The sequence below is a fragment of the Sus scrofa genome, chromosome 9 (assembly GCF_000003025.6).
Source record: "Sus scrofa isolate TJ Tabasco breed Duroc chromosome 9, Sscrofa11.1, whole genome shotgun sequence".
NCBI classification, from domain to species: domain Eukaryota; kingdom Metazoa; phylum Chordata; class Mammalia; order Artiodactyla; family Suidae; genus Sus; species Sus scrofa.
The window spans coordinates 102,144,556-102,172,243 of NC_010451.4; the positions used below are offsets into that span (position 1 = coordinate 102,144,556).

At 41.6% G+C, this 27,688-nt stretch overlaps 1 protein-coding gene and 1 long non-coding RNA gene across 14 annotated transcripts in view; one reads left to right on the forward strand and one right to left on the reverse strand.

The window, feature by feature from the left end:
* The window catches only part of MAGI2 (membrane associated guanylate kinase, WW and PDZ domain containing 2), a 1,324,507-nt gene extending 1,297,863 nt beyond the window's left edge, over positions 1-26,644 (forward strand). For 9 of the 13 annotated variants that reach the window (XM_021102528.1, XM_021102530.1, XM_021102529.1 and 6 more), the window contains one exon: positions 23,787-26,644. In XM_021102528.1, the coding sequence (XP_020958187.1) occupies positions 23,787-24,448 (662 nt within the window). In that variant the 3' untranslated portion in view covers positions 24,449-26,644. The remainder of the gene's footprint in view (positions 1-23,786) is intronic. The other 4 variants (XM_021102536.1, XM_021102539.1, XM_021102540.1 and 1 more) reach the window with 2 other exon arrangements.
* On the reverse strand, positions 21,250-24,545 carry LOC106504985. Its single transcript, XR_001299006.2, has 2 exons — positions 24,409-24,545; positions 21,250-22,899 (listed from the first exon to the last, which is right to left on the reverse strand). It is a non-coding gene; the product is annotated as an uncharacterized LOC106504985 (long non-coding RNA).

Below are 27,688 nucleotides of genomic sequence, written 5' to 3' on the forward strand. Positions count from 1 at the left end.
TTTCCGTTGTACAGCAAAGTGACCCAGTCATACACAATTCCCTGTTCTGTGCAGTAGAGCGCCATTGCCCATCCATTCCAAATGTAACAGTTTGTATCCACCAAGCCCAAACTCCCAGTCCATCCCACTCCCTCCCCATTCTGCCCCTGGCAACCACAAATCTACTCTCCTTGGCCATGATATGTTTCTGTTTTGTAGATAGGATCATTTGTGCCATATTTTAGATTACACAAATAAATGATATCATGTGGTATTTGTCTTTCTCTTTCTGACTTACTTGACTTAGTATGAGAATCACTAGTTGCATCCATGTTGCTGCAAATGGCATTATTTTCTCCTTTTTATGACTTAGTAGTATTCCATTGTGTATATGTACCACATCTTCTTAATCCATTCATCTGTTGATGGACATTTAGGTTATTTCCATGTCCCTCCAGATATTGTTTTCCATAGCGGCTGTGCCAATTTACATTCCTACCAGCAGGTGAGTTCCCTTTCCTTCACAGCCTGTCCAGCATGTGTTAATTTGTAGGCCTATTAAAGATGGTCATACCACCATTCGGTATCAGTAATTTTGATTTGCATTTCTCTAATAATTAGTGATATTGAGCATCTTTTCATATGCCTACTGGCCATCTGTATGTTTTCTTTGGAGAAAAGTTTGTTTAGGCGTCCTGCCCATTTTTCAATTTGGTTGTTAGGGTTTTTTGTTGTTAAATTGTATGAGTTGTTGGTATACTTTGGAGATTAAGCCCTTGTCAGTTGCATCATTTGGAAATATTTTCTCCCATTCTGTAAGCTGCCTTTTCATTTTTTAAATGCTTTCTTCTGTTGTGCAAAAACTAGTGAGTCGATTGGGTCCCATTTGTTTGTTTTGTTTTTATTTCTATTGCCTTGGGAGACTGAAACATTTGTAAAATTTATGTCAGAGAATGTTTTGTCTGTGTTCTCTTCTAGGAGCTTTTATGGCATCATGTTTTATGTTTAAGTCTTTAAGCCATTTTGAGTAGATTTTTGTGCAGGGTGTGAGGGTGTGTTCTAATTTCATTGTTTTACATGCAGCTGTCCAGTTTTCCCAACACCACTTGCTGAAGAGACTGTTATATTCTTGCCTCCTTTGTTGAAGATTAATTGACTGGAGGTTTCTGAGTTTATTTCTGGGCTCTGTTCTGTTTCATTTGTCCATATGTCTATGTTTGTACCAATACCCCACTGTTTTGATTACCATAGTTTTGTAGTATTGTCTGAAGTCTGGGAGAGTGATGCCTCCTGATCCCCACCCCCCAGGATTTCTTTGGAAATTCTGGTTCTTTTTATGGTTCCATATACATTTTTGGATTATTGTAGTTTTGTGAAAAATATCTTGAGTTATTTGATCTCAAGTCCGTAGATTGCTTTGGGTAGTATGGCTATTTTAACAATATTAATTCTTCCAACCTAAGAGCATAAGATACCTTTCTATTTCTTTGAATCCTCTTTAATTTCCTTTATTAATGTTTCATAGTTCTCAATGTATAAGTCTTTTGCCACCTTGGTCAGGTTTATTCTTAGGTATTTTAGGGGGGTGATTTTAAAAGGTTTTTTTTTTTTTTTAACATTCCTTTTCTGGTATTTCATTGTTAGTATGCAGAAATGCAACCAATGTCTGATTGTTAATCATGTGTCTTGCTCCATTTTTTTTTTTTTTTTTTTTTTTTTTTGTCTTTTGTTGTTGTTGTTGTTGCTATTTCTTGGGCCGCTCCCGCAGCATATGGAGGTTCCCAGGCTAGGGGTTAAATCGGAGCTGTAGCCACCGGCCTACGCCAGAGCCACAGCAACGCGGGATCCGAGCCGTGTCTGCAACCTACACCACAGCTCACGGCAACGCTGGATCGTTAACCCTCTGAGCAAGGGCAGGGACCAAACCCGCAACCTCATGGTTCCTAGTCGGATTCGTTAACCACTGCGCCACGACGGGAACTCCTCTTGCTCCATTATTGACTTTGTATATCAGTTTTGAGTAGTTTTTGTGTGGAGTCCTTAGGGTTTTCTATAGAGTGTCATATCATCTGTATATAGTGACAGGTTTACTTCTTCTTTTCCAGTTTGGATACCTTTTATTTCTCTCTTGTCTGATTGCTATAGCCAGGACTTCCAACACAATGTTGAATAAAAATGGTGAGAGTGGGCATCCTTGTCTTGTTCCATATTTTAGCAAAAAGGCTTTCAGCTTTTCTCTGTTGAATGTTATATTGGCAGTGGGTTTGTCATAAATGGGTTTTATTATGTTGAGATATGTTCCCTCTATACACACTTTGGTAAGAGTTTTTAACATGAATAAATGTTGAATTTGGTCAGATGCTTTTTCTGACTTTGCTTTGTTAATGTGGTATGTTACATTGATTGATTTTCATTATGTTGAACCATCCTTGTGAACTTGGAATCATACACCAGATTGTGGTGTATGATCTTTTTTTATGTATTGTTGGATTTGGTTGGCTAAAATTTTGTTGAGAAGTTTTGCATCTATATTCATCAAAGATATTGGCCTGTAATTTTCTTTTTTGGTGGTATCAGTGTCTGTTTTTCATATTAGGGTGATAGTGGCTTCATTGACTATCTTTGGGAGGACTGACTCTTCAGTCTTTTGGAAGAGTTTAAGAAGGTTTGTTGTAAGTTCTTTGTATGTTTGGTAGAATTCGCCTGTGAAGCCATCTGGTCATGGACTTTTATTTTTTGTTTGTTATTTTTTGTTTGTTATTATTATTACATATTCTTTTTTCTGAATGAATTTTATTACATTTAAAGTTGTACAGCAATCATCACGACCCAATTTTACAGCATTTCAATTTCACTTCTAGTGAGCAATTTGTTCAAATTATTTATTTCTTCTTGATTCAATTATGGTGAGCTGTATGTTTCTAGAAAGTTGTCCATTTCTTCTATGTTGTCAGATTTGTTGGCATACAACTGTTTATAGCATTCTCATTTTTTTTTCTATTTCTGCAGTATCAATTGAGATTTCCTCCTTGAGGGGGAGGAGGTGGCACACCTGTGGCACCTGGAATTTCCCAGGCTAGGGGTCAAATTGGAGCTGCAGCCACTGGCCTACACCACAGACACAGCAATGCCAGATCTGAGCCATGTCTGAGACCTATACCACAGCTCACAGCAACACCAGATCCTTAATCCACCAAGCAAGGCCAGGGATCAAACCCACATCCTCATGAATACTAGTTGGGTTCATTACCACTGAGCCACGATGGGAACTCCCCACTTTTTCTCTTCTTTTTTATTTGAGTTCTCTTTCTTTTCTTGACTACTCCTTATGGTTCCTAGTTCCTTTTTACAGTAATCTGCATTACTGTTGATATCTGTTCTTAACTCCTTCAGTATTTTCCTTACCTCCTTTTTGAACTCAGTGTCTGTTCCACTGAAAAAGTCTGTTTCTAGTAGTTGTTTGCTACTTCAGGGGATTTCTCCTGTTCTTTCAGCTGGGAATGGTTGTTGTGCTTCTTCATTTTGCTTATATTTTTCTTTTTTGTGTGTGAATTTAGGAGAAACCATTATCTACTGTAGTCTTGGAGGTCTGTTTATATGTGGAAGTTTCTCTTGGTAGCTTGTATGGATTTACTATTTTTGGGCATGAGGGCTGCTTTTGGTTTGGATGCTTGTTGTCTCTTTCTTCAGTGTATGCAGGCTATTATCCCCTTGATAGGGGTTGTGCAGGTGCAGGGCCAGCACTTCCTTCCAGGGAGATGGAGGCAATGAGTGGCACCTTGCTGCCAGGCCCTTGGCAATAGGAATGGGGTGTGTGTGTGTGTGTGTGTGTGTGTGTGTGTGTGTGTGTGTTCCCAAGGGAGGTGGGAGCAATGGGCAGTGTCTGGCAACAGGGCCCTTCACAGAGCCATCAGTCCTCGGGGTGGAAAGGGCGACATGCAGTGCAAGGCTGCATCCACCTCTGGAGTCCAAGATGGCTGTAGTGGCTTGCACCTGCCTCCCATGGCCCTTGCAAGAGGTGCCCTTCTGCCTGAGATCCCGAATGAGCAGAGAAAGAGATTCCCATGGCAATTCCACCACCTCCAGCCCCCAGCACTCCCCACCAGTGGTACCTTGCTTCTCTGACAGGCCCAGGCCTCCTCCATACTCGCTAAGCTGTGGCACACCACTCCTTACCCCCTCTGGCTGTTTCCACACAACCAACCCCAGTCCTCTTCCCAGGACTGACCTCCAAAGCTCAAGCTTCAGCACCCAGCTCCACCTGAGTGTCTCAGGCTGGAGAGCACAGGGTGGTAGTACTGATCTCTCTGCTTTGCCCTCCTCAGACCCCCTGCTGTGATTTTCTCCAAGGCATTGAAGCTCCCCTTCCATCCCAGTTGATATCCCTGCCAGTCAGGGGGCCTCCCACTGTGCAGATTCCTTTCCTCTTTCACAGCTCCCTCTCATGAGTGCTGGTCCATCCTGATTCCTTCTTCCCTGTTCTCTGTTTTTTTTTTCCCCTTTGTCCTACCCAGTTACATAGAGGTTTTCTCACCCTTTTTGGAAATCTCAGGTCTTCTGCCAGTGTCCAGTAGATGTTCTGTGAGAATCATTCTACATATACATGTGCTTTCTTTTCTTTCTTTTCTTTGTGTGTGTGTGTGTGTGTGTGTGTGTGTGTGTGAGAGAGAGAGAGAGAGAAGGTGAGCTCCATGTCCTACTCCTCTGCCATCTTGATTCCAGCCTCTAGGACTCTTTTTTCTTTTCTTTTTTTTCCTTTTTTGGCCACACCCATAGCCTATGGAAATTCCCAGGCCAGGGATGGAAGTTCCCAGGCACCCAAATTCTCATCTCCTTGTCTTAACTTACTTTTCTGTACTGTACTGATTCATATCAGACTTGTTCCTATTACCTATTTGTATATCGATTTTTTGACTCTTCCACTCTGAAAGTCAGGTCCATGAAGACAGGGACATTGTTTTCTTCACTATATTTTCAGTGAATAGATCTCTATTATGTAAATAGTAGGTGCTCAATAAACATTTGTTCAATGAAAAAAGTTTTCTCCAGGTGTCTGCAGAAGATGGCAGTAGGGCAGGTCTGCTGATCAGTGGCTAAGGCCATCTCCTGGGCCACCAGGCACTATCCTGGCCAAGCAGCTATCCTGGGCAGGAAGGTAGTGGTTCACAGGCTGCAAGGGCATGAACATAGTTTCTGGCAATTTTTCAGGAACAAGTTAAAGTACCTGGTCTTCCTCTGCAGATGTATCAACACCGACTGGTCCCATAGCCCCTACCCCAGTTCCATCCTTTGGTGGACAGAGGCATGCTGCCCGTAGGACTAAGCGAGGCTAGGCTTCCCTGATCTCCTCTGGTGCCTGGATGGGATCCCGTGACCCTCTGTCAAGAAAAAGCAGATGGTGATTCCTGCTGCACTCAAGGCTGTCTGTCTGAAGGCTTTGTGAAAGTCTGTCCACCTAGGGTGCTGGGATGAGGGGGTTGGCCGGGAGAACAGAGGTGACAGCCACCCTGGAGGAGAAGAAAAAGAAGGTGGCAAGGTTTTTTTCTTTTATTTTTTGGGGTTTTCTTTTCTTTTCTTTTTTTCTTTTTTTTTTTTTGTCAGGACATGATGTGGGATCTCAGTTCCCAGACCAGGGATTGAACCTGGGCTGTAGCAATAAAAGTGCCAAATCCTAACCACTAGACCCATGGCCAACATTCTCTACTAGAAGAAAGAACAGCTTATGAGGGTACAGACACAGGCCAAAAAGGACATGGAGAAGACTGGCCAATCCATGGAGATTCTTAAGGCCCAGGGACTCCTGGTCTGAGTGCAATAAAGATTGTTTATTCCTCATGCCTGGTATGCCCTTCCTCCAGCACCACCCTGGGATGTGGGGACCCAAGAGCAGCTGTCCAGATGCCACAGGCAGCGTGGGGCTTAAAAGCCTGGGGCAAATGAAAGGGCCTTGGCCACTGCTCCTGATTAAGAAAAGACTTTTCTTCGAAAAGTTACTTTAAACATCTCTAAGAGCTGTGTAGGCATAGTTTGTCTATGATCTTGTTCATGAGAGAGTTTTAGAAAATTGGTGATAGGAACAACTGGTTATTTAAGTTTCAGTATTTGCAAAAGTGAGCTGGAAAATGGTAATTGGCGGGGAACCGTGCATTGTGAAAAGGGCATCTGTCTGAAACTTCCCAGATACTACACTGGGTGGCTGTCATAGGGAAATGCTTGTGGGGGCAGAGACTGGTTGGGTACAGAGGTACTTATAGATGTGCCAGGCTGGGAAGACATGCAACCAAGGGGTTACAGGCATTGCTTTTGTATTTTATGATCAGAAATGCATAATTTTTAAAGAGGAGAAAAAAGGATGAATAAAGCAGCTGTGACTGAGTCCCAGTGTAGAGAGAGAGATATGAATAAAATTGGATACAGAAAAAAAAATTGACTTAGGATAGCCTTGAAGAAATATGACTGCATCAAAATTGGGTGACTCTAGAGCCTTGCTTCCACAAATTTATTTTCTTTCTTTCTTTTTTTCCCTTTTTGGCCACGCCCACAGTATGTAGAAATTCTTGGGCCAGGGATCAAACCTGTGCCACAGCCATAATGGTCAGATCCTTAGCCACTAGGCCACCAGGGAACTCCAAATTCATTTTCTTTGTAAACAGCCAGAACTGTTAAAAAAGGGCCTTTGTTCCCTGGGGCTATATTGATGGGGTACAGTATCACATCATTTGTGGATCTCATAGTCTAGAAGTGAATTAAATCTGAAGCCTGAGTCTTGCCTGTGGATGGCTTACAGAGGCAGAGGAAGGGATTATGGAGAAGATCTTGTTTGGGTACTGCAGACATGTCGGTTTCGCTAGAGTCCAAGAGTCCTCTGAGGAGCTTGTTGCCACTGCTTCCATCTTTGGTAAGAGGTAATTATTATCTGTTTCCATCACTTCTGCCATGAAATAGGCACATTATGATTGATTACTCTCAGCCCTTATTTCCACTCTCTGTCCCTTGAGAAAGGACCGTATTTCTGTAATGCAGAACACAATTCCAGAAAAGCTTTGAGATTAAAGATTAAAGTCAAATCTCTTTAATTCAGATTCTGCTAACTCCATAAATTCAGAATTCATTATCAGTTTCATTGGGCTGAGACTTATCTTAGTCCAGTGGTGAGGGAGGGAGGGAAGTTACTAAGCAAATTAGCAGTGGATGCATTATTTGCAAAAGTTTAACAAGCATAAAAAGATTTCTTCACACCAGGCTTTTTAAGTTTATAAGCACTACTTTTCCCACATTTTTAAATTTAGGTATAATTTATATATAGTAAAGTTCGCCAATTCTGAAGAATTCATACAGTTATATAATCACTATAATAAGATACAGAAGTTCCATAATCCCCCCCACACACACACACTAAACAGATTCTCTCCTTCTCCATTGGGGTCAAGCCTCTTTAAATCCCCAACCCCTGGAAACCACTAGTCAGTTTTCTGTTCCTTTAGTTTTGTCTGCTTAGAGGATGACGTATAAAAGGAATCATAGGTAACCACGTGTTGATGTGGTTAGAGATTGTCCTAGGGATCACTGTCATGGCTGCATGCATGTTCATTCTGGGAATGGCCACCGTGCATCCACAGGTTCACTAACTGGGGCAGGAAAAAAGGGGTTGCCCATTATTCATATCAGTAGAATCTGATGGAAGGAGACAGATGCATCTCTGGAGTTAATTGTTAACTATGTGTCAAAGGGTTCAAAGGACATTGAGGAAGGAAGCATTTTCCTGATTGATTTTAAAAAACTCAGTTATGTTCATCTCCCTCTGCTGGAAGGTTATGCAGTGTATTATGCAGCACGCAATATATTTTGTAGTGTGTAATAAAACCAAAAATTGAAAAAGAGAATCATAAAATATGAAACTTTTTAAGGCTGACTTCTTTGACTTAGCATCTGAGATTCATGCCTACTGTTGAGTGTAAAGGTAGTTTGTTCCATTTCATAGCTAAGTACTATTTCAGTGCACCACAGAGTGTTTACCCAGTCACTAGTTGATGGACATTTAGGTTGTTTCCAGTTTGGGATGAATAAGAAGAAAGCCACTAAGAAAGTTTACATTCAACAGGGAATATAGTCAATAATATTATAATAATGCATTGTTATGTGTAATCTATAAAAATATAGAATCATGTTGTACTCATGAAACTAATATAATATTCTTAGTCAATTATACTTCAGTGTTTTAAAAAATCACAGGTTTTTGCATGGACCTAAGTTTTTATTTTACTTGTGCAGATACCTCAGAGTGGGATTGCCGAGTGGTATGGTAACTAAATGTTTGACTTTGAGAAACCTCCAAACTGTTTTCTAAAGTGGCTGTCCCAATTTTTCACTTACAGCAACAACATGTGAGAGTTCCAGTGGCTCCATGTTCTTGCCAGTTATTTTCAGTTTTTTTTTTTTTAAATTAGCCATATAAGTAGACGTGTGGTTGTATCTCGTAATTTCAATTTGCATTTTGCCATTAATGAAGTTGAGCATCATTTTATGTACTTATTTGCCATCCATGTATCATCTTTGGTGAAGTGACAATGCACATCTTTAGCCCATTTTAAAAACTGGGTTCAAATTATTAATGTAGTGGTTGACATGTATATAAACACTCATATATATTATTTCATTTGATCATCACAACTCTGGGAGGGAAGCAGAGCAGCTACTATTCCCTAATCCCTATTTCCCTGGAGAAATTGAGGCTGGAAACAGGTACGTGACTTGCCCAAGTTCACACCAAGTGGTAGAACTAGAGCTCAAAGCCAAGCCTGCCACTGCCACTTCTTTCTACAAGTTGCTGGCTTACTTCTCCGAAGACAAATGGGGTCACTCTGAGGATGGCAGGTGCCAAGGCTCCACCAGCCCAGTAAGGTGAAGCCTGTCCTTGCCAGCTGTGCTGTAGATATTTCCAGCCCGTTCCCATCCCCTTCCCGGTGCTTTGTCTCCCTTGTCCGAAGTCCAACTCTTGCTACTAATACTTAGAAAGAATCTATTGAACAGAACAGATCTTCTTCCCTAAATTTGTCTTCTTCCCACCCTGAATGGGGATTTTGGCATTTTCACCCAGGCTTTTCAAGATATCACTCCTTCATCCTGTGGTTTTCAAACTGTTCACTTAGAGCTTCCAGGTTGCTGCCCAACAGCCCAAAGAGTCAGAGCAGCTGGGCGTGGGACCTCGGACCCACCCAGCCAACCGAAGCTGTTCCATTTTTATCTGTTTTGCACATGGGGCTTTCATGGAAGATTTTATTTGAAAAAAATTTATTTGCTTTCTAAAACATGCTTGAAATAAATCAACATATTTCTCATATATTCTATAATGCAGATACTGTCACTAATTGAGTCTGCTCTCTGGGTAACACCACATCCCCAGACCAATCTGGATTATCAGAATCTTACCTCATAAAAAAAATTGAGCTGAGCTTCCCAGTCTGTTCTCGATGCCAGCCCTCTGATGGGCTGTACCAAGGGATAGTGACTCCTTTTAGCCTCAGGACACACGAGAAGGGCTTGGCTGGTATCTGCAGACTTTGACTTTCCTCACCCGTTCCCTCTAGTGCACTGTTTAAATAAGCTCTCTTCTCCTGTGTTCTCACAGGGAAAGGTTAGGAGGCACTAGCAGAGAAGGGTGGTTTGGGCTTGGGTTCTGGAATTTTGTAGTCCTCTTGACCCTCACTTAGTAGCTGAGTGGTCTGGCATATTGCTTAATTTATCCAAGCCCCAGTTTTCCTCATCTGTGAAATGGGGAGATTGGCACCCTATTTCTTAGAACTGTTGCAAGGATTAAAAGCTAATACATGAGTTGCCATTGTGGTGCAGCGGAAACAAATCTGACTAGCGTCCATGAGGACGCAGGTTCAATCCCTGGCCTCGCTCAGTAGGTTAAGGATCCAGCATTGCTGTGAGCTGTGGTGTAGGTTGCAGATGCAGCTCAGATCCTACATTGCTGTGGCTATGGTGTAGGCCAGCAGCTATAGCTCCCATTCGACCCCTAGTCTGGGAAGCTCCATATGCCGTGGGTGCAACCCTAAAAAGACAATCAATCAATCAATCAAAGCTAATACATATGATGCACATGGACACCCTCAGTAAATGGCAGCTCCATTATTACCGGCCCCGCCTAGCGCTGAGGTTTGCCCTCAGCCATGGACATGGTTTGCCACAGTTTTACTATTGCTGTGCCTTTGAATATGCTTTCAAAATGAGTCTCAATGTGAAGCATCAATAAACAAGCATGGTCACAATTTAAAAGTTATTAATGTATATAATACCTAGTTTACACTTCTCTGATAATGAAGAGGAAATAAATACATGTTCGAAGGCCATTAACAATTCCTCCAGTGGAAACAGTGCTTCAGAGAGAAGGGAAGTAAAGGAATTTGTTCTGAAGTATTTTAAATGCACGCTTTTCTTATTTGTATTTTGTTACAAAAAGAAATCACTTTAGTGATGGTTGAGCAGATCCAATGAACCATTATGGCTTGAGCACATCTTTAAGAGATCTTTCTTTTGAACACCAAATGGTTTCCCATTATAGTCCTTTGATCTTCTCTAATCATTTTTATACTTTCCAATAATACTCTAAATTAGAGGAAACTGTACTCAATACAGCCGCATCAGTATTCTCTAACGCAGCCAACTGTAGGTTGCAACAGGAAAGATTTTTATAAGAATTAACACTCCCCAAAGCCATAGATCTCTGCAGAAATTTTATTCATTCAAGCAGTAAAAGTGTTTGCAACATGAGTACTTTCAGTTCAATTCAGGACATTGTAAGGGACTTTTATTTACTTATCTATTTTTAAATTTTATGACCACACCCATGGCATATAGAATTTCCCAGGCTAGGGACTGCATCTGAGCCACAGCTGTGACCTATGCCAGATCCTTCATCCCACTGTGTTGGGGCAGGGATTGAATCTGCACATCTGCAGTGACCTGAGCCACTGTAGTAGGATTCTTAACCCACTGTTTCACAGTGGCAACTCTGGAATATTTTGTAAGTGTATAATATTATTCCCACCCTTAGGAAATCTAATTTCATTATTCTCTGGTACCAGCTTATATATCCAGCATTTCTGCAAATCAACACCCTAACTGTGGTGACTGTCATTCTGTGTCCAAGGTTCAAATGCAAATGGCATTTCAAAGTCTCCATTTGGAATAACAATGGGTCTGCCTCCAAAGCTAGCTTCGGATGGGTTTCTGTCATACTGCCCCAGAGGACATGAGGCTCATTGTTCAGTCACAAGAGCTGATAGACAGCTAAGAGTCTAGTGACAGTGTTTCAGCTGAACTTGTAGAACCCCACCCAATTCAGAAAGTCATTCAACCCTGCTCCATTACCTCCCAAGTATGTAGCCTTGAACACGGTACTTAGACGCTCCGCTTCCCCATCTGCAAAGTATGCACATTTACATGTGAGTAAATACATTTCAAAGATTTAGAAGAGCGCCTGGTACCTAGGAAGCAGCTCAATCCATGTTAGCTTCATGTTAGCTATTGCCATTATTGGTCATATCAGTGGTGGTAATAGTATCCTTACTTTCTTCAACATCCTAAGCCAAAAGGCCATTCAGCTCTGGATCCCAGCCACAACTGACAGAAGTGCAGGTACTCTTTTTCGGGGTTTAGGGGAACAGTCAGCCTGAGCTGGAAGCCCTAAGGCTGTCAGGTGAGGGGTGGGGCAGGAGACAGTCCCTCTTTCCCTGCCACAATCCCTGGCCTCTGTCCAAGGGGTCTCCCTTAGCCTTCAGCACAGAATAAAGTGAACTCATCTTTGCTTTGAGTTGCATTTTTCTCCTCTACAGATTTTTGCTGGTGGTAAGAGCCACCTGGGAAAGTCAATAATGCAGATAATTATTTACCACAATAAGGAGTTTATTCCGAGTGGGTCACTTCTGGTTACTGTCACTTGGTTTATATTGCATAAAGTAAAACAAGCTGTTGAAGCACAGCAGATAAGGGTTTTTTTTTTTTTTTTCCTTTTAAATCTCGGGCATATGAAGTGAAAGAGAACATTTCATTTTTCAATATTGCTAGGTTCCTAAAGATAATTTAAGAGGTCATACATCTTTTAACTCAGAGATAATGGTGTGTGTGTGAATGAGTGGTGTGTGTGTAATTCATGTACATATATACATTTTTATAGTGTACTAATAATATGTAATTATGTATTAATCCATCTGAAGAGATTCAAACTGGCTAGAGCTGACAATCAGAAGGGCAGTAAACTTGGCCCTAACTTAAGAAAGGGGTTTGCTTCTCCCCCGAGGGCATATAAGATATTTAGGGTTTATCTTACCCGTGGGTGACTCTGAAATTCACTGGCACATTGACTCATGATTCCCCAGGCACAAAGCTCCTTTATGCAATGTCATTACATCATTATGGCTGCTAAGATTACTAAGGGAAGGAACATCTGCTAAGTCAGATGTTCTTGGATCCAGAGCTTCTCTTTGTCCCCTCTACCCTAGGAGCAACCTGTGATACCAACTCTTCCCAATGTACTTTCAGTCCCTGGCATCCTCCTTCTGCATTCTTCCCCCAAAGTTATATCTTTCCTCTCCCACTTCAAATACATACCATCATTTCACCACCCTCTTCCCTTTGAAGGCATTTGGTTTCAAGCCTTTCACTTCTCTTTGTGGAATAGATTTAGTTGTTTGTCAAATATACACTGAGAGTGTGTTTTTGTGTCAAACACTATATTAGGTATTAAGGCCACTATATTAAATAAGACCAGTGTGGTCATTGCCCTCATGAAGCTTACAGTCTACTAGTTGAGACTGATGTTCATCAAATGAGCAGACAAATATGTAATTAAAAATTATGAGCACGGAGTTCCCGTCATGGTGCAGTGGTTAACGAATCCGACTAGGGACCATGAGGTTGCAGGTTCGGTCCCTGCCCTTGCTCAGTGGGTTATTGATCTGGCGTTGCCGTGAGCTGGGGTGTAGGTTGCAGACGCGGCTCAGATCCCGCGTTGCTGTGGCTCTGGTGTAGGCCGGTGGCTACAGCTCCGATTCGACCCCTAGCCTGGGAACCTCCATATGCCAGGGCAGTGGCCCAAGAAATAGCAAAAAAGACACACACACACAAAAATTATGAGCACTATGAGGAAATAAAGACAAGATCTCTCAAGGAGAGCAGGGCATCTACCGTGGGTTGGGATTCTCTGGAGTGACATTTAAGAGTCCTAAAGAATGAAAAAAGAGCCAGCCATGTGAAACACTGTGGGGAGAACCTTCTGGGCAGAAGAGTCAGCAGAGACATAAGGCTGGAGAGTGAGCCTGTGCATTTGAGTAACTGCACAAAGACCAGTGTGGATGGGGACTAGGGGATGAATGGAGATGAAACTGGGAAGGCTGACAGGGGCCACATGATGCAGGCTTTTGTGGATCATGTTAGGAATTTTGGATTCTACTCTAAGAGTGGTAAGAATCCATCAAAAGTTTTAAGCAAGAGAGTGGTTAAAATTTATGTCTCAAAGAGGTTGTTGTGGGTGCTACATGGAGAATCACCAGAGGTAGGTCAGAGTAGAAGTAAAGAAAAGAGTGGGTTATTACAGAGTTTGGCAGACCCATTCCTTGGGTGTGGTGACTTGGATGATTGTCCTGGGCTCTGAACTCAGAGGAGGGTGTGTGGTTCATGATACACTGCACTTAACTCCTGCTATCTGAATACTGAAATTCAGTTTTGAATTTCCTATCTTGACCAGTATCCCCAAGGGTTTATTAACAATATCAACACTGTGGCCTTCTTTTTTAAAATTATATTTGATTTACAATGTTATGCCATACAACAGAGTGACATATACATATACATACATGCATATATATATATATATATATATATACACACACACACACATGCACACATTCTTTTTTTTAATATTCTTTTCCATCATGTCTATCACAGGAAATTAGATGTAGTTCCCTGTGCTATACAGTAGGACTTCATTGCTTATACATTCTAAATGTAATAGTTTGCACCTAGTAACCCCAACTCCCAGTCCATCCCACTCCCTCCCTGTGTTATTGGCAACCACAAGCGTATTCTGTGTATCTGTGAGTCTGTTTCTGTTTCGTAGATGGGTTCATTTGTGCCATATTTTAGATCTGACGTACAATATCATAAGGTATTTGTCTTTGTCTTTCTGACTTACTTCACTTAGTATGATAATCTCTAGCTGCATCCTTGTTGCTGCAAATGTCATTATTTTCTTTTTATGTCTGACTAGTATTTCATTGTATATATGTACCATTTCTTCTTAATCCATTCATCTGTCAATAGACATTTAGGTTGTTTCCATGTCTTGGCTATTGTGAATAGTGCTGCTATGAACACAGGGGTGCATGTATCTTTCTGAATTATAGTTTTGTCTGGGTATATGCTCAGGAGTGGGATTGCTAGATCATGTGATAATTCTATTTTTAGTTTTCCATAGTGGTTGTAACAATTACACAACCACCAAGAGTGCAGATATTTCCCTTTCTCCTCACCTTCTCTAGCATGTTATTTGTAGACTTATGAATGATGGTCATTCTGAACAGTGTCAGGTGGTAACTCATTGTAACTTTGGTTTGCATTTCTCTAATAATTAGGAATATTGAGCATCTTTTCATGTGCCTACTGGCCATCTCTATGTCTTTGGAGAAATGTCTACTTAGCTTTTCTGCCCATTTCAATTGGGTTGTTTTTTTATTGTTGAGTTGTTTGTATGTTGTGGAGATTAAGCTCTTGTCAGTTGCATCACTTGCAAATATTTTCTCTCATTTCTGTAGGTTGTCTTCTCGTTTAGTTTACGGTTTCCTTTGCTGTGAAAAGCTTGTAAGTTCAATTAGGTCTGGTTTGTTCATTTTTATTTCTATTGCCTTGGGATTGATTCATCATGAGTTGCATCCTTCCAGGACTTCCCCATATGCTGAAATTGGGTATGAAAGTGAAGGGGAACATGAGTTGATAGAGTCCCTGTAAATTTGAAGGTTAGAGTAATGAGACTTGCAGGTGGATTGTATTTGTGAGGGGAGGGAGAAAAGGAGTCAAGGATGGAGCCAAGGGATGGTTGTGCCATTCACTGAGATGGGAAAATAAGGAAAGAGCACAAAATAGACTCTCAATGGAAGATTTTCATTTGGGGCTTGTTACATCGAAGATGTCATTGATCTGTCTGAGTAGAGATAGAGGCAGATGGATATATCAGCACAGAGCCAGTAGCACTGAGCTTAGCAGAAACATTGGTTGTCGTATAAAAGCACAATAAGTAGATGAAAACGCTTAGAACAGACTATGAAGAAAGAAAATACTTAAGACTTAGCCCTGAGAAATGCCAACAGTTAGAGGGCAGGTAAAAGTAGAGGAACCTATAACATAAAGTGAGAAGGACCTGCAAGCGCTGTGGGATAAAGAGAGAATGGCGTGTCATGGAAGCCTGGAGCCCAGCCTGTTTCTGGAAGCAGTCAGCTGTGAGAAATGCAGTGAGATGAAGCATTTAGATGATACGAGAGGCATCCTCTGGATTTGACAGCAGAAAGCTCATGGGTGATCTTGAAGAGAGTAGTTTCACTCTGGCGAGGATGAGAGGGCAGGTGGAGGAGGCCAGTTCAGTATAACAGAACTTTTCCTTTCTGATTTCAGCCATTTGGCCAGGGGATGATGTTTGGACAGGGGCTGCAGGAATCCCAGCAGGCACGTGCTGGGATTATGTCTTTCTAGGATGCATCTCTGTGATTTCTAATTCTAGTTAGAACATCTCCAGATGGAAAGATGTGTGAAGCTCATTCTCCTGGGCAAGGACTATGAAGGGAACACGATCACATGCTTTAGCCAGTGCCCAGGTTCAAGGAAGAAAAAAGAGAAAGGCAGGCGTTGGGGGGCGGCAAAATAAGGTTGGAAAGAACCAGAACAGAATTTGGTTAATTCTTGTGATTATTCACTGTCAAAATTCCATGCAAATTAGAATTTGAAATGTTACAAAAGGGCTCTCCCTGCCCCCACAGTCCATGTCACCTGACAAGCAGATGAAAGGTGAGGGAGGGGCTGCTTCCTGCCTGCCCTTCAAGTCTCATGGAGCTTTGCAGGCTGTGCCTGTTGTGGACACCATGTTTGGTAGTGAACTGGAAAATTCTTGCCCAGAAAAAAGAAAAATGTGGAACCACATGTGTACATCCCTATCTTTTTTTTTTTTTTTTTTTTTTTTTTTGTCTTTTTGCCATTTCTTGGGCCGCTCCAGCGGCATATGGAGGTTCCCAGGCTAGGGGTCGAATCGGAGCTGTAGCCGCCGGCCTACGCCAGAGCCACAGCAACGCAAGATCCGAGCTGCGTCTGCAACCTACACCACAGCTCACAGCAATGCCGGATCCTTAACCCACTGAGCAAGGGCAGGGATCGAACTTGCAACCTCATGGTTCCTAGTCAGATTCGTTAACCACTGCGCCACGATGGGAACTCCCCATCCCTATCTTTAAATCACTTTATGATCTAGTTCATTTTAATACTGGACTAATATTATTAATCAGTGGTAGCTTAAAACATTTTAGTTTTCAGTTTCTCCCCCCTAAGTATTTGATGATCTATATACAAACGCTTGCAATCTCTTTTTATGATGAAAAGGATTTTTTTTTCTCTATTTGTATTTTGATTAATTATATCTTCTAGTTTATTGTTAAGATGTTTGGAAATGATACATATTCTGATCAGTGCTAGGGTCTAGTTCCTGTTGGCCTCCTCAGTGTCCACTGAGCATGTCCATTTCGTATGCTTTGGTTCTGTATGCAAGGTAGTATCTTAGAATAGTTTTTGAAGTGAAAAGAGTCAAGAAACCCAGCATTTTTCTCCAGGCTGACCCATTTTGTAATTTTGGTCAAGTTATTTAACCTCTCGCTGCTTCATGTCCTCCTTCAGGAAATGGTGTGAATACTATCAACCTCCACATATATCAGAAGTTATATGAGGCCAGCTGCTTGACTCTGCAATATATGATGTCATGGTGGGGAAAGAGCTATTAAAATGTGAAATATTATTACCCTGGTACAAGTCAGAGGTTATTGTTGCAAAAGGCCTCTAGAGAGGCCTTGTAAAGACTACTTTTAACTTTTTCAGGCAGCAACTCTTCCTATATGAGTGGAGTTTCCACCATCTATTATTTGTATCATTTAAAAGCTCTAATCCAGTGAGGAGCAAAATATACTTGAATTTTCATTGAAAATATTTGCATTTGAAGATTTCAGAATATTCCTGGAGGTAACCAGAGATACCCAAGATAGAGCAAAATCACACTGGGAAACACAGCATATGGGAATGACTGACTTACTCCAGAATTTCACCTGCATGTATGCTAGGTCATGTGGCCAGACCATTAGTAGACAGCCACCAGGGCAGAGAAGAAAAATCTTGCTCAACTATGTGTGCAAATCATCATAACTCTCTCATTGCAAGGTGCTTTTCCCTTTGAAAGTGCATGCCTCACTTCTATGAGGTAAACATTTTATCTCTACCTTATGAAGGGAGAAATTGAGGTTCAGAGGATCAAATGGTAAATGTAGAGGCAGGAGTAGATTCCAGGTCTTTTGATGCTTTTCTAGGACTTATCACTTACAAGCAAACATGATAATGGATACCAGTCTTTGGAAAGAAGGAAGAGAAAGTTGTGCTCTAAATACTCCATTCAAATTTCACAGCAAAGAAGGAAGTTTTTATTATCTGATATTCTGTGGGTATCCAGAATTACTGGAACTTAGCTACCCACTGTTCCTTTTTTTTTTTTTTTTCTTTTTTTGTCCTTTTAGGGCCACACCCATGGCATTTGAAAGTTCCTAGGCTGGGGTCAAGTGGGAGCTACAGATGCGGGCCTACGCCACAGCCACTGCAACGCCAGATCCGAGGTGTATGTGCAACCTACACCACAGCTCACAGCAACTCCGGATCCTTAACCCACTGAGCAAGGCCAGGGATCGAACCCACATCCTTATGGATACTAGATGGGTTTGGTTTTGCTTAGCCTCAACAGGAACTCCCCTCTACTTTTAAATAAAGTAGACCCTTAACATTTATAGACTGTGTATGTGTAGGGACCATGATAGTCTCTGACTTGTGTGGTAGTGACAGGAATTTGAATCACATGCACTGAGGCTGGTGTGTGGGACTGAAACTCTTACTTAGTGAAGGTGACTTGTTGCCACTCACCAGCATTCAGATGTCAATGTGGCTTCTTTGTTCCTCACACATGACCATTTACCAATTCTCTGGAGAACAGTTAAGCTTTGGAATAATATTCCAAAATCTGAGGATTTCCAAAGGCCTTGAGACATGTCCTTATAAATATCAAGGGATCATTGTATTGAACTTCCTTGCTTTAATTTTGCTTTATTAGCCAGAAACTCAAGGGTAATGTTAGTGCTCATAGCAGTAACTAAATTCATCTCAGGTTCCAAACATATCTGTCCTCCTTCCACCTGGCTTAAAATTTTTTTTCTTCATTTTTACCATTCTAATTTGTATGTTTTGTAAAATGTCTGAGATCCTTTCTTAGAGAGACATTAAATCCCAAATAAATGTTGAAATCCAGCTTCCTAGAAAGAATCATTTATTTTAGTCCCAGGCTTTCTATAATGTCAGACCTACTAGAGAGAATTAAAAAACAAGACAACAATTAACATTTTCATTTTTTTATTGAAGTTTGGTTGATTTACAATATCATGTTGAGTTCAGCTATACAGCACAGTGATTCATATATATAATATACATATTGTTTATATATATTTATATATATTAAATATTATAGATACTATTGTATATTTACATATATTATTTATTTTATTCTTCTTTAGAATGTTTTCTGCTACAGGTCATCACAAAATACTGAATATAGTTCTCTGTGCTATACAGTAGGTCATCTATTATATATTACATATAGTAGTGTGTATATGCTAACCCAAACTCATAATTTATCTCTTGTCTTCCCCTTTCCCTTCGGTTTTATATGTCAGTGAGTCTCTGTTTTGGAAATAAGTTCATTTGTATCTTTTTTTGGGGGGTTTGTTTCCACATATAAGTGACATCATATGACATTTATCTTTCTCTGTCTTACTTCGCTTAGTATGATGATCTTTAGGTCCATTTATGTTGCTGCAAATGAGATTATTTCATTCTTTTTTGTGGAGTAATATTCCACCACATCTTCTTTATCTATTCATCTGTCAGTGGACAGTGTCTATTCATCTGTCAGTTTGCTTCCATGTTTTGGCTATTGTAAGTAGTGCTGCAATGAATATTAGGGTGCATGTATCTTTTTGAATTATGGTTTTCTCTGGATAGATGCCCAGAGGTGGGACTGCAGGATCATTTGAAATTCTGCTTTTTAAGGAACCTCCATATCGTTCCCCATAGTGGCTGTACCAGTTTATATTCCCACCAACAGTGTAGGTATTCCTTTTTCTTCACACCCTCTCCCCCATTTATTATTTGTAGACTTTTTAATGATAGCCATTCTGACCAGTGTGTGGTGACACCTCATTGTAGTTTTGATTTGCATTTCTCTAGTAATTAGCAATACTGAGCCTCTTTTCATGTGCCTTTTGGTCATCTGTATGTCTTAGGAGAAATGTCTATTTAGATATTCTGCCTATTTTTCAATTGGATTGTTTGGATTTTTTTTTTATATTGAGCTGTATGAGCTATTTGTATATTTTGAAAGTTAATCCCTTCTTAGTCACATCATTTGCAAATATTTTCTCCCATTCTGTAGGTTGTATTTTCATTTTTCTTTACACTTTCCTTTGCTGTGTAAAAACTTTTAAGTTTACTTAGGTCCCATTTGTTTATCTTTTATTGTCATTACTCTAGGAGGTGGACCTGAGAAGATGATATTGTGGCTTATGTCAGAGAGTGTTCTATTTTCCTATAGGAGTTTTATAGTATCCAGCCTTACATTTAGGTCACTAATCCATTTTGCGTTTATTTTTGTGCTTGGTGTTAGAGACTGTACTAATTTTATTCTTTTGCATGTAGCTGTCCTATTTTCCCAGCACCACCTATTGAAGAGACTGTCTTTTCTCCATTGTATCTTCTTATCTCCTTTGTTGTAGATTAATTGACCACTGGTGTGTGGGTTTATTTTTGGGCTTTCTGTCATGTTCCATTGTTTTCGTGCCAGCAGCATACTGTTTTGACGACTGTAGCTTTGTAGTATTGTCTAAAGTCAAGGAGGCTGATTCTTCCATCTTCGTTTTACTTTCTCAAGTTTGCTTTGGCTATTTGGGATCTTTTGTGCTTCCATACAAATCTAAAAATTTTTATAGGTCTGTGGAAAATGCTATTGGTAATTTGATAGGGATTGCACTAAATCTGTAAATTGCCTTGGGTAGTATAGTCATTTTGACAATATCGATTCTTCCAATCCAAAGACATATTTCTCCATCTGTTTGTGTCATCTTCAATTTTTTCCAGCATCTTACAGTTTTTGGAGTACAGGTCTTTTGCCTCCTTAGGTAGGTTTATTCCTAGGTATTCTATTCTATTCTTCTTGATATGATGGTAAGTGGGACTGTTTCCTTAATTTCCCTTTCTGATCTCTCCTTGTTAGTGTATAGAAATGCAACAGATTTCTGTGTATTAATTTTGTATCCTGCAACTCCACTCATTCATTGATGAGCTCTAGTATTTTTCTGGTAGCATCTTCATGATTTTCTATGTATAGTATCGTGTCATCTGCAAACAATGACAATTTTACTTCTCCCTTTCCAATTTGGATCTCTTCTCTGATTGCTGTGGCTAGAACTTCCAAAGCTATGTTGAATAAAAGTAGTGCGAATGAACATCCTTGTCTTCTTCTGGATCTTAGAGGAAATGCTTTCAACTTTTTACCACTTGAGAATGAAGCTAGCTGCTTATTATGTTGAGGTAGGTTGTCTCTATGCCCACCTTCTAGAGAGTTTTCATCATAAATGGATGTTGAATTTTATCAAACGCTGTCTCTGGAGTTCCCATTGTGCTGCAGCAGAAACGAATCTGACTAGTGTCCATGAGGATGCAGGTTCGACCTCTGGCTTTGCTCAGTGGGCTAAGGATCCAGTATTGCCATGAACTGTGGTGTAGGTGACAGACATGGCTCGGATCCCACATTGCTGTGGCTGGCAGCTGTAGCTCTGTTTCAATCCCTAACCTAGGAACTTCCATATGCTGCAGGTGCAGCCCTAAAAAGCAAAAACAAAAAACAAAAACAAAAACAAAAAAACTTTGTCTATTGAGATGTGGTTTTTATTCTTAAATTTGCTAATGTGGTATATATCACATTGACTCAATGAAAAATTCTTGCATCCCTGGCATAAATACCACTTGATCATGGTGTATGATCCTTTTAATGTAATGTTGGATTTGGTATGCTAGTATTTTGTTGAGGATTTCTGTGCCTTTGCTATCAGTGATACTGCCATGTAATTTTCTTTTGTGATATCTTTGGTTTTAATATCAGGGTGATGGTGACCTTCCAGTTATTTCTCATTTCATTTATTGTACTCTTCAACTCTGGTTGTTCTTTATATTTTCTATCTCTCTGAAAAAAACAAACTTTTACCTTCTTGCTGTGTATCCATTCTTTCCTGAATTCTTGGATAATCTTTATAATCATTATTACTCTGAATTCTTTCTTGGGTAGACTGCCTATCTCCACTTAGTGGTTTTTCTGGGGTTTTATCTTGTTCTTTCATTTAGAACATATTCCTTTGCCATCTCATTTTGTTTAAGTTTCTATTTGTATTTTTACACATTTGGAGTAGCTTAGTTATGTTTCTCAACCTTGGAGAAGTTGCTCTCTGTGGGGGATGTCCTGTGTATCCCAGCAGTGCATTCTCCTCTCATCACCCAAGGGCCAAGGACCAGCTGGTCCCAGGGTAGGTTCTGACCTGTGTTGCAGACTCAGTTCTGCAGCCTGCAGGATCATAATTTTCTTGCTTCTAGTGTCTGCCCCCCTAATGGCTGAGGCTGGTCTAGAGGCTTGTATAGGTTTCTTGGTTGGAGGGATTAGTGTCTGCCCACTGTTGGGTAGAGCCAGGTCTTGGCCTTCTGGTAGGCACGGCCCTGTCAAGGGGCCTGTCTAGAGGTGGATGTAGGTCAGGAAGTCTTTATTAGGCAGCCTGTGTGATGATGGCTGGGGCTTTGTTCCCACCCTATTGGTTGTTTGGCCTGAGGTGTCCCAGCACTGGAGCTTATAAGCCGTTGGGCAGGACCAGGTCTTGGTGCTAATGACCCAAGCAAGATGTCTGCCTCTAGCAAGAGTTCAGAGAGATGAACCCTCCCCCATATACCTGCCACCAGCTTTTATGACCCCAAAGGGAGTCAGAGCACTCCATCCACCACCAACCTCCGTTCCCCAGGAGACCCTCCATGAAGAGCAGTTAGATCAGGCCAGGCTGCTTCGGAGTCACTGCTTTGCCCTGGGTCTTGGTGCACACACAACCTTCTGTGCACCCTGCAAGTGTAGAAGCTCTCTTTCTCCCAGTCCTGTGGAACTCCTAACATTCAAGCCTCACTGGCCTTCAAAGCCAAATGCTCTGGGGATGTCTCCTCCTGGTACTAGACCCCTAGCTGGGGAACCTGGCATGGGGCTCAGAGCTCTCACTCCTAAGGGAGAACTTCTGCAATATAATTGTTCTCCAGTTTTGTGGGTCACCCATCGGGGGGTATGGGATTTGATTATATTGCAAGTGCCTCCCTCCTACCATCTCCAGGTTTCTCCTTTATGTCCTTGGATGCAGAATACCCGTTTTTGGTAGATTCCAACATTTTTTTATCGATGGTTATTCAGCAGTTGCAATTTTGGTGTACTCACGATAGGAGGTGAGCTTCAAGATTCTTTTACTCTGCCATCTTGTCTCTGTGTAACCTCAATTCCTGTAGGATAAAGTAATTTGTATTTTAACAATTAAGTTTGAGCATTCAATAGCTTTATATTGCCTGTTTGAATACTTGAACACAGATTTAACAATATAACTTCAAAGGAAAACTGGATATAGATATAAGGGAAAGAGCTTCTAAAGGGTATCCATTCATGAAGTCAAATTTCCTGTGAAATTTTCTAATATCTGCAGGCAAAACCTCACAAGGTTTCCTCCTTCCCCTCCAGCCTGGTTCAGCTACTCACCTCTCTGCCCCTGGGCAAACAAACATTTTTAGGTGCATCTATTCAAATTCTGTATCTGGTGGTAGCTAAACATTATCCCTTGAGTGATACTTGATGGTTGATAAAGTCATTCCCCCAACTTCTTCCAAATGACTCACACTAGTCTTTCTCAAAACTTGGTTCTCCTACCATTTCCTGAATTAGGTGGGTGCCTGTTAAAAACAGAAATTCCTGGGCCCTATATCCTACTGGAATCTCTGGGTCTGACCACCTAGTAATCTGTATTTTTCTCAACTGCATCAGGTAATACACATGCATATATGTACACATGATAACCACTGATTCACCTGCCGCCAAGTCAAATATCCATATAGGACTGTCAGACCTGACGACACCCCAGAAAGTTAGAAAGGGCCAAGGTGAAGCCCTTCCTGAATGACCAAAGGGGTAAAGGGGTGGGTGAAAGAAGGCAGGGTACATAGCACCCCCAGGGATGAGGTCAGCTGCCCTCTTGGCAGTGAGGGTGGGGGTGGTGGTAGCTTGGGACCTGGAAAGCAGCCGCCCCTGGCCACCCGCTCTGGTCCCCGCGGAGGGAGGTCGAGGGCGCATGGACAGCGTACGCGGCGTACCTCTAACGCCTGTGCTTCCTGCCCCACAGACGAACCCAGCGCCTGGAGTTCTCCCGCTGCCGCCTCCCCAGGTCTGCCGGAAGTAGGCATCTCCCTGGAGGACGTCCTCTCTCCATTCTCTCCATCACATCCAGCCCCACCCTCCGACCCTTCCCACCAGATAAGCCCAGACCCAACTTGGGATATCAAAAGGGAACAAGACGTTAGGAAACCAAAGGAGCTTTCAGCCGGTGGCCAGAAGAAGCAGCGCCTCGGGGAGCAGAGTGAGCGCTCAGCGAGCCCGCAGAGGGCCGCGCGGCCGAGGCTCGAGGAGGCGCCCGGTGGCCAGGGGCGGCTGGAGGCCGGCAGGCCCTCCTCAGAGGCCAGGGCGCCCGGCCCTGTGGCTGCAGACGCAGCAGACCCTGCACGGGCGGGCTGCAAAGAGGGGCCGCATGCCGCAGGGGGGCCTGAGTCTTGCCGGCGCGAAGGCCCGGGGGCAGCGCCTGCGTTCTCGGGACCGGGCGGGGGCGGCGGGGGCACGCGGGAGGCCGAGGGCAGGGCGGGCACGCGCGCGGGGCCAAGGCAGGGCGCACGCGCCCTAGGAGGCACCCCAGCTCGCAAGGCCACCGTGGCGCCGGGGCCCTGGAAGGTGCCCGGCTCCGACAAGCTTACCGGGGTCCTCAAACCTGGCGCCTCAGCCACAGGCAGATGAGCCTGCCGCCCCGCCTCAACGCCTGAAGGCCGTTCTTCTTAGGTTCCGTCTCACGGCGTTTTTAATTTATTTTCACTGTCACACACATAGATCCACGAGGCACCAAGGCCTGGGAGCACTGACGTTAAGTCCCACGTGTCCAGCAAGCATGGGTGGTACAGCCTCCATGCAGACCTAAAACTGATCCTAAAGCCCCTGGTTCCACCGCAGGCGCTTTGGCAGCTATGGAAGAACCAAAATAACGTGAAGAACACCACAGAGAGTGCAGTGTAGCTTTAGTTTAAAAAAGAAAGAAAAAAAAAATTCCCCCCACTGCATGAAGGATTTGGATGTCATCCAAACTTTATATCAAGAAACTGGACAAGTTAAGAGCAATCACAAACTGGAATATCGCCTTAAAAAATCAAACTGCACGGAGCAAGCTGAAACTGAGACAAGATTATATGTTTTAAATGATCTAAAGAATTGTAAATAAATTGTTCTTGACATATCTAGACAGGGGTTAAAAGGTTTCTTTGAAACATTTAGAACTGTTCGCCCATGACATGTTTCCCTGGCTCACTCGTGGCATCCCTCACTGGTCTTAGCAGCAAGTTCCCTGCATACTGCAGGACGACTTAGAAATCTAGTGAAGTCATTGGCGTGATGCCATTTTTACTGCCATTTCTGTAATCACGTTTCTGTACATTTTGAGTGGTAGGTTAAAAAAAAAAGTTTTAAAAATTGTATCCTAGGGAACAGTTTGTGGTAAGTCAGAATTTTGCAGTTTAGCTAATAGATCTTAATTGGTTTTCATCTAAAATATGAATATATAATTGAAGGACCACAATTCATTAAATTGAGATTGGCAAAGCTGCAGGTCCTTTATGAGAAGGCTTTCCTATTGACTCAGGCTCAGAGATAGGAGCTTCTTTGACAGCAATGCCATATTTCACCTTGTCTTTTTAAAAATCCTCTTTCCATTACTTCATTTTCACTTTGATAGAGCAGAGGCAAAGTATTTCTCCTATATTTCTCAGATTATAATGAATCTCTTAATATTAAAAAATTATGACCAATTTATTTTCATTAAAGAACATGGATCTTTTTTAGCATTCCTTTCTGCTTATCTTATTCTTTATTTCATTTGGTTTCCTTTTTTGTCCAGATGCTTCTGTTTATCTTTCTTGTCCATGGCTGACCCCCCAGTAAAATCCTGAGGCTTGCCTTTTTCTCCACTGTTTTAATCTTTCTTTGTAAAATTTTATCTTAAGTTAGTTTATCCATGCAAACTTATTTGTAGCTCTACAAATTAAAAGGCAAATGTTTCAGAGGAAAGTTTCTCTTTAATATGACCTGAATGAATGAGGGTTCATCCTTCCCATAGTCTGCCCCTTATAAGGAGTACAAATACAACTAGGCCTTACCTTCCTGAGCTTGAAGTAAGTGAAAACAGGGAGATCAGGTCCATCACAGGAGGTCATATGTAATAGCTTCCCTCAGTCACCTCTTTTCCTCTCTTTGTAATTGCAGTATCCTGAGCTCTAGCTGTTTAATTTCTGTCAGGCACAGGAGTAGTTCAGTTGTTTGACAAGCGGAGAATATGGTTGAATGCCTCAAGTGAAGAGTCTTGCAGCTTGTAAAAGCAATTTCCAAAAATGAAACCCATTCATCATAAACAAAAGCACAAACACATGTAGCAGTTTACCGTACTTTTGGTTTAATCTCAATTAGTCTTTCTCCCCCTGGACTAGAAATCCAGTATAGTTTGCCATTAATTTATTGAATCCAGTTTTGACAATGCTTCTGTAGTGTAGCTGCACGTCCCGGTACTGTATCCTCTGACCTTTATTTTCCATGTGTTACAAAAGGATAAAAACAAAATTGAGATTACGCTTGCATAAACTCTAATTTGCACAGTTCACAGCTACCACTTGTGCAGTAATTGCTTTATGCAGCTGTAATCCATAACCTGTGAAGACAGCACATCATCTAAACCCCATTCCAAATAATATTTCTGTGTAGTGTTAGCTGTGAATTTACCCTGTACAGCTGTATCTCTATAAATATAATTACATGTATTAATAGTCACAGAAAGACTGTAAGTGAGCAACTATTTTTATGAAACGCACCACTATGGATAAATTAACTTTTACAGAAATCTTGTTTACTGTATGATATTCTAAAACACTGTCAAATAAAATATATATCCAAAAATATTTTCTTTTTCCAACTATATAGGCTGTGTGTTGTCAACTGAAAAAAAAAAATGCTACACGGGAAAGTTGTGAGTTAACTGTGGCAAAATGAGGACTATAGCCCAGAAGACAGAACTTCAGAGCACTCTTAGAAACTGCTCCAAAGAGGTAGGGAGAGAGGTCAGTATTACATGTGATTTTAGTGAAGGGTTGTGGGGGATACCTGCAGGCAGACACACATCTTTGCAGAAGCTGGCTCCTAGACATGAGGAACAGATGTCACCACAAAGGATTTTAGTGCTTTTCTAGTTAGGAGGAGATACAAGAATTGGGCTCTTAAAACCTTCTGAAAATACCTATCTGAAGACCAGTTTTGCCAAATTTTCCCAGAGCATGGAGAGCCTCATTCCTAATCTCTCCACCTTGGGTTCCTTTCAGGGGATGCTGACGGTTAGTGATGGCAGATGGCATGTGCCAATACTTAGTTGGCAGGGCCCCCTCATGGTCGTAACTTCAACTATGGTTTGGGAAGCATTTCATGACCATTTCATTTAATGGTGCTAAGAATTAGGTCAGGTGAGGATTTCATTGCTGGGCCACTCAATATGCTATAATTGAACTAGGCCTTATTAACAGTAGTCCAAAGTCTCTGGACCACCTGTTTCACTAGTCTGTTATGGTCCAGGAAAAAAAAAAAAAAATTCCCTCCTGTTGCCTCTTCCCACAACTAGAGTTACACTATTATAATCATTAAGCTCATATAGAACTATATACATCTGGTCAACTGCTTCAAGTTGCCAAGTCATCATCTTATCAGAGGCTCAGTCACACATTTGGTAATGCAAGAAACAGTATTTTAAAACAGGCAATATACAAATATTAGTTAGCAGTATTAGAAAGATCATAAGTAAGAATTTAAGTCAAGAACTTCTGTTAGGTGCAGTCCAGGATACCTTAGTCTGTTGGACTTAGTCTGTTCTGTACCATTCATTATATTTAAGAGAAATTAGATACTAGCATTGTCCGTAAGACACCCAGCCCAGTTTCTTAATGTTACCAGGCT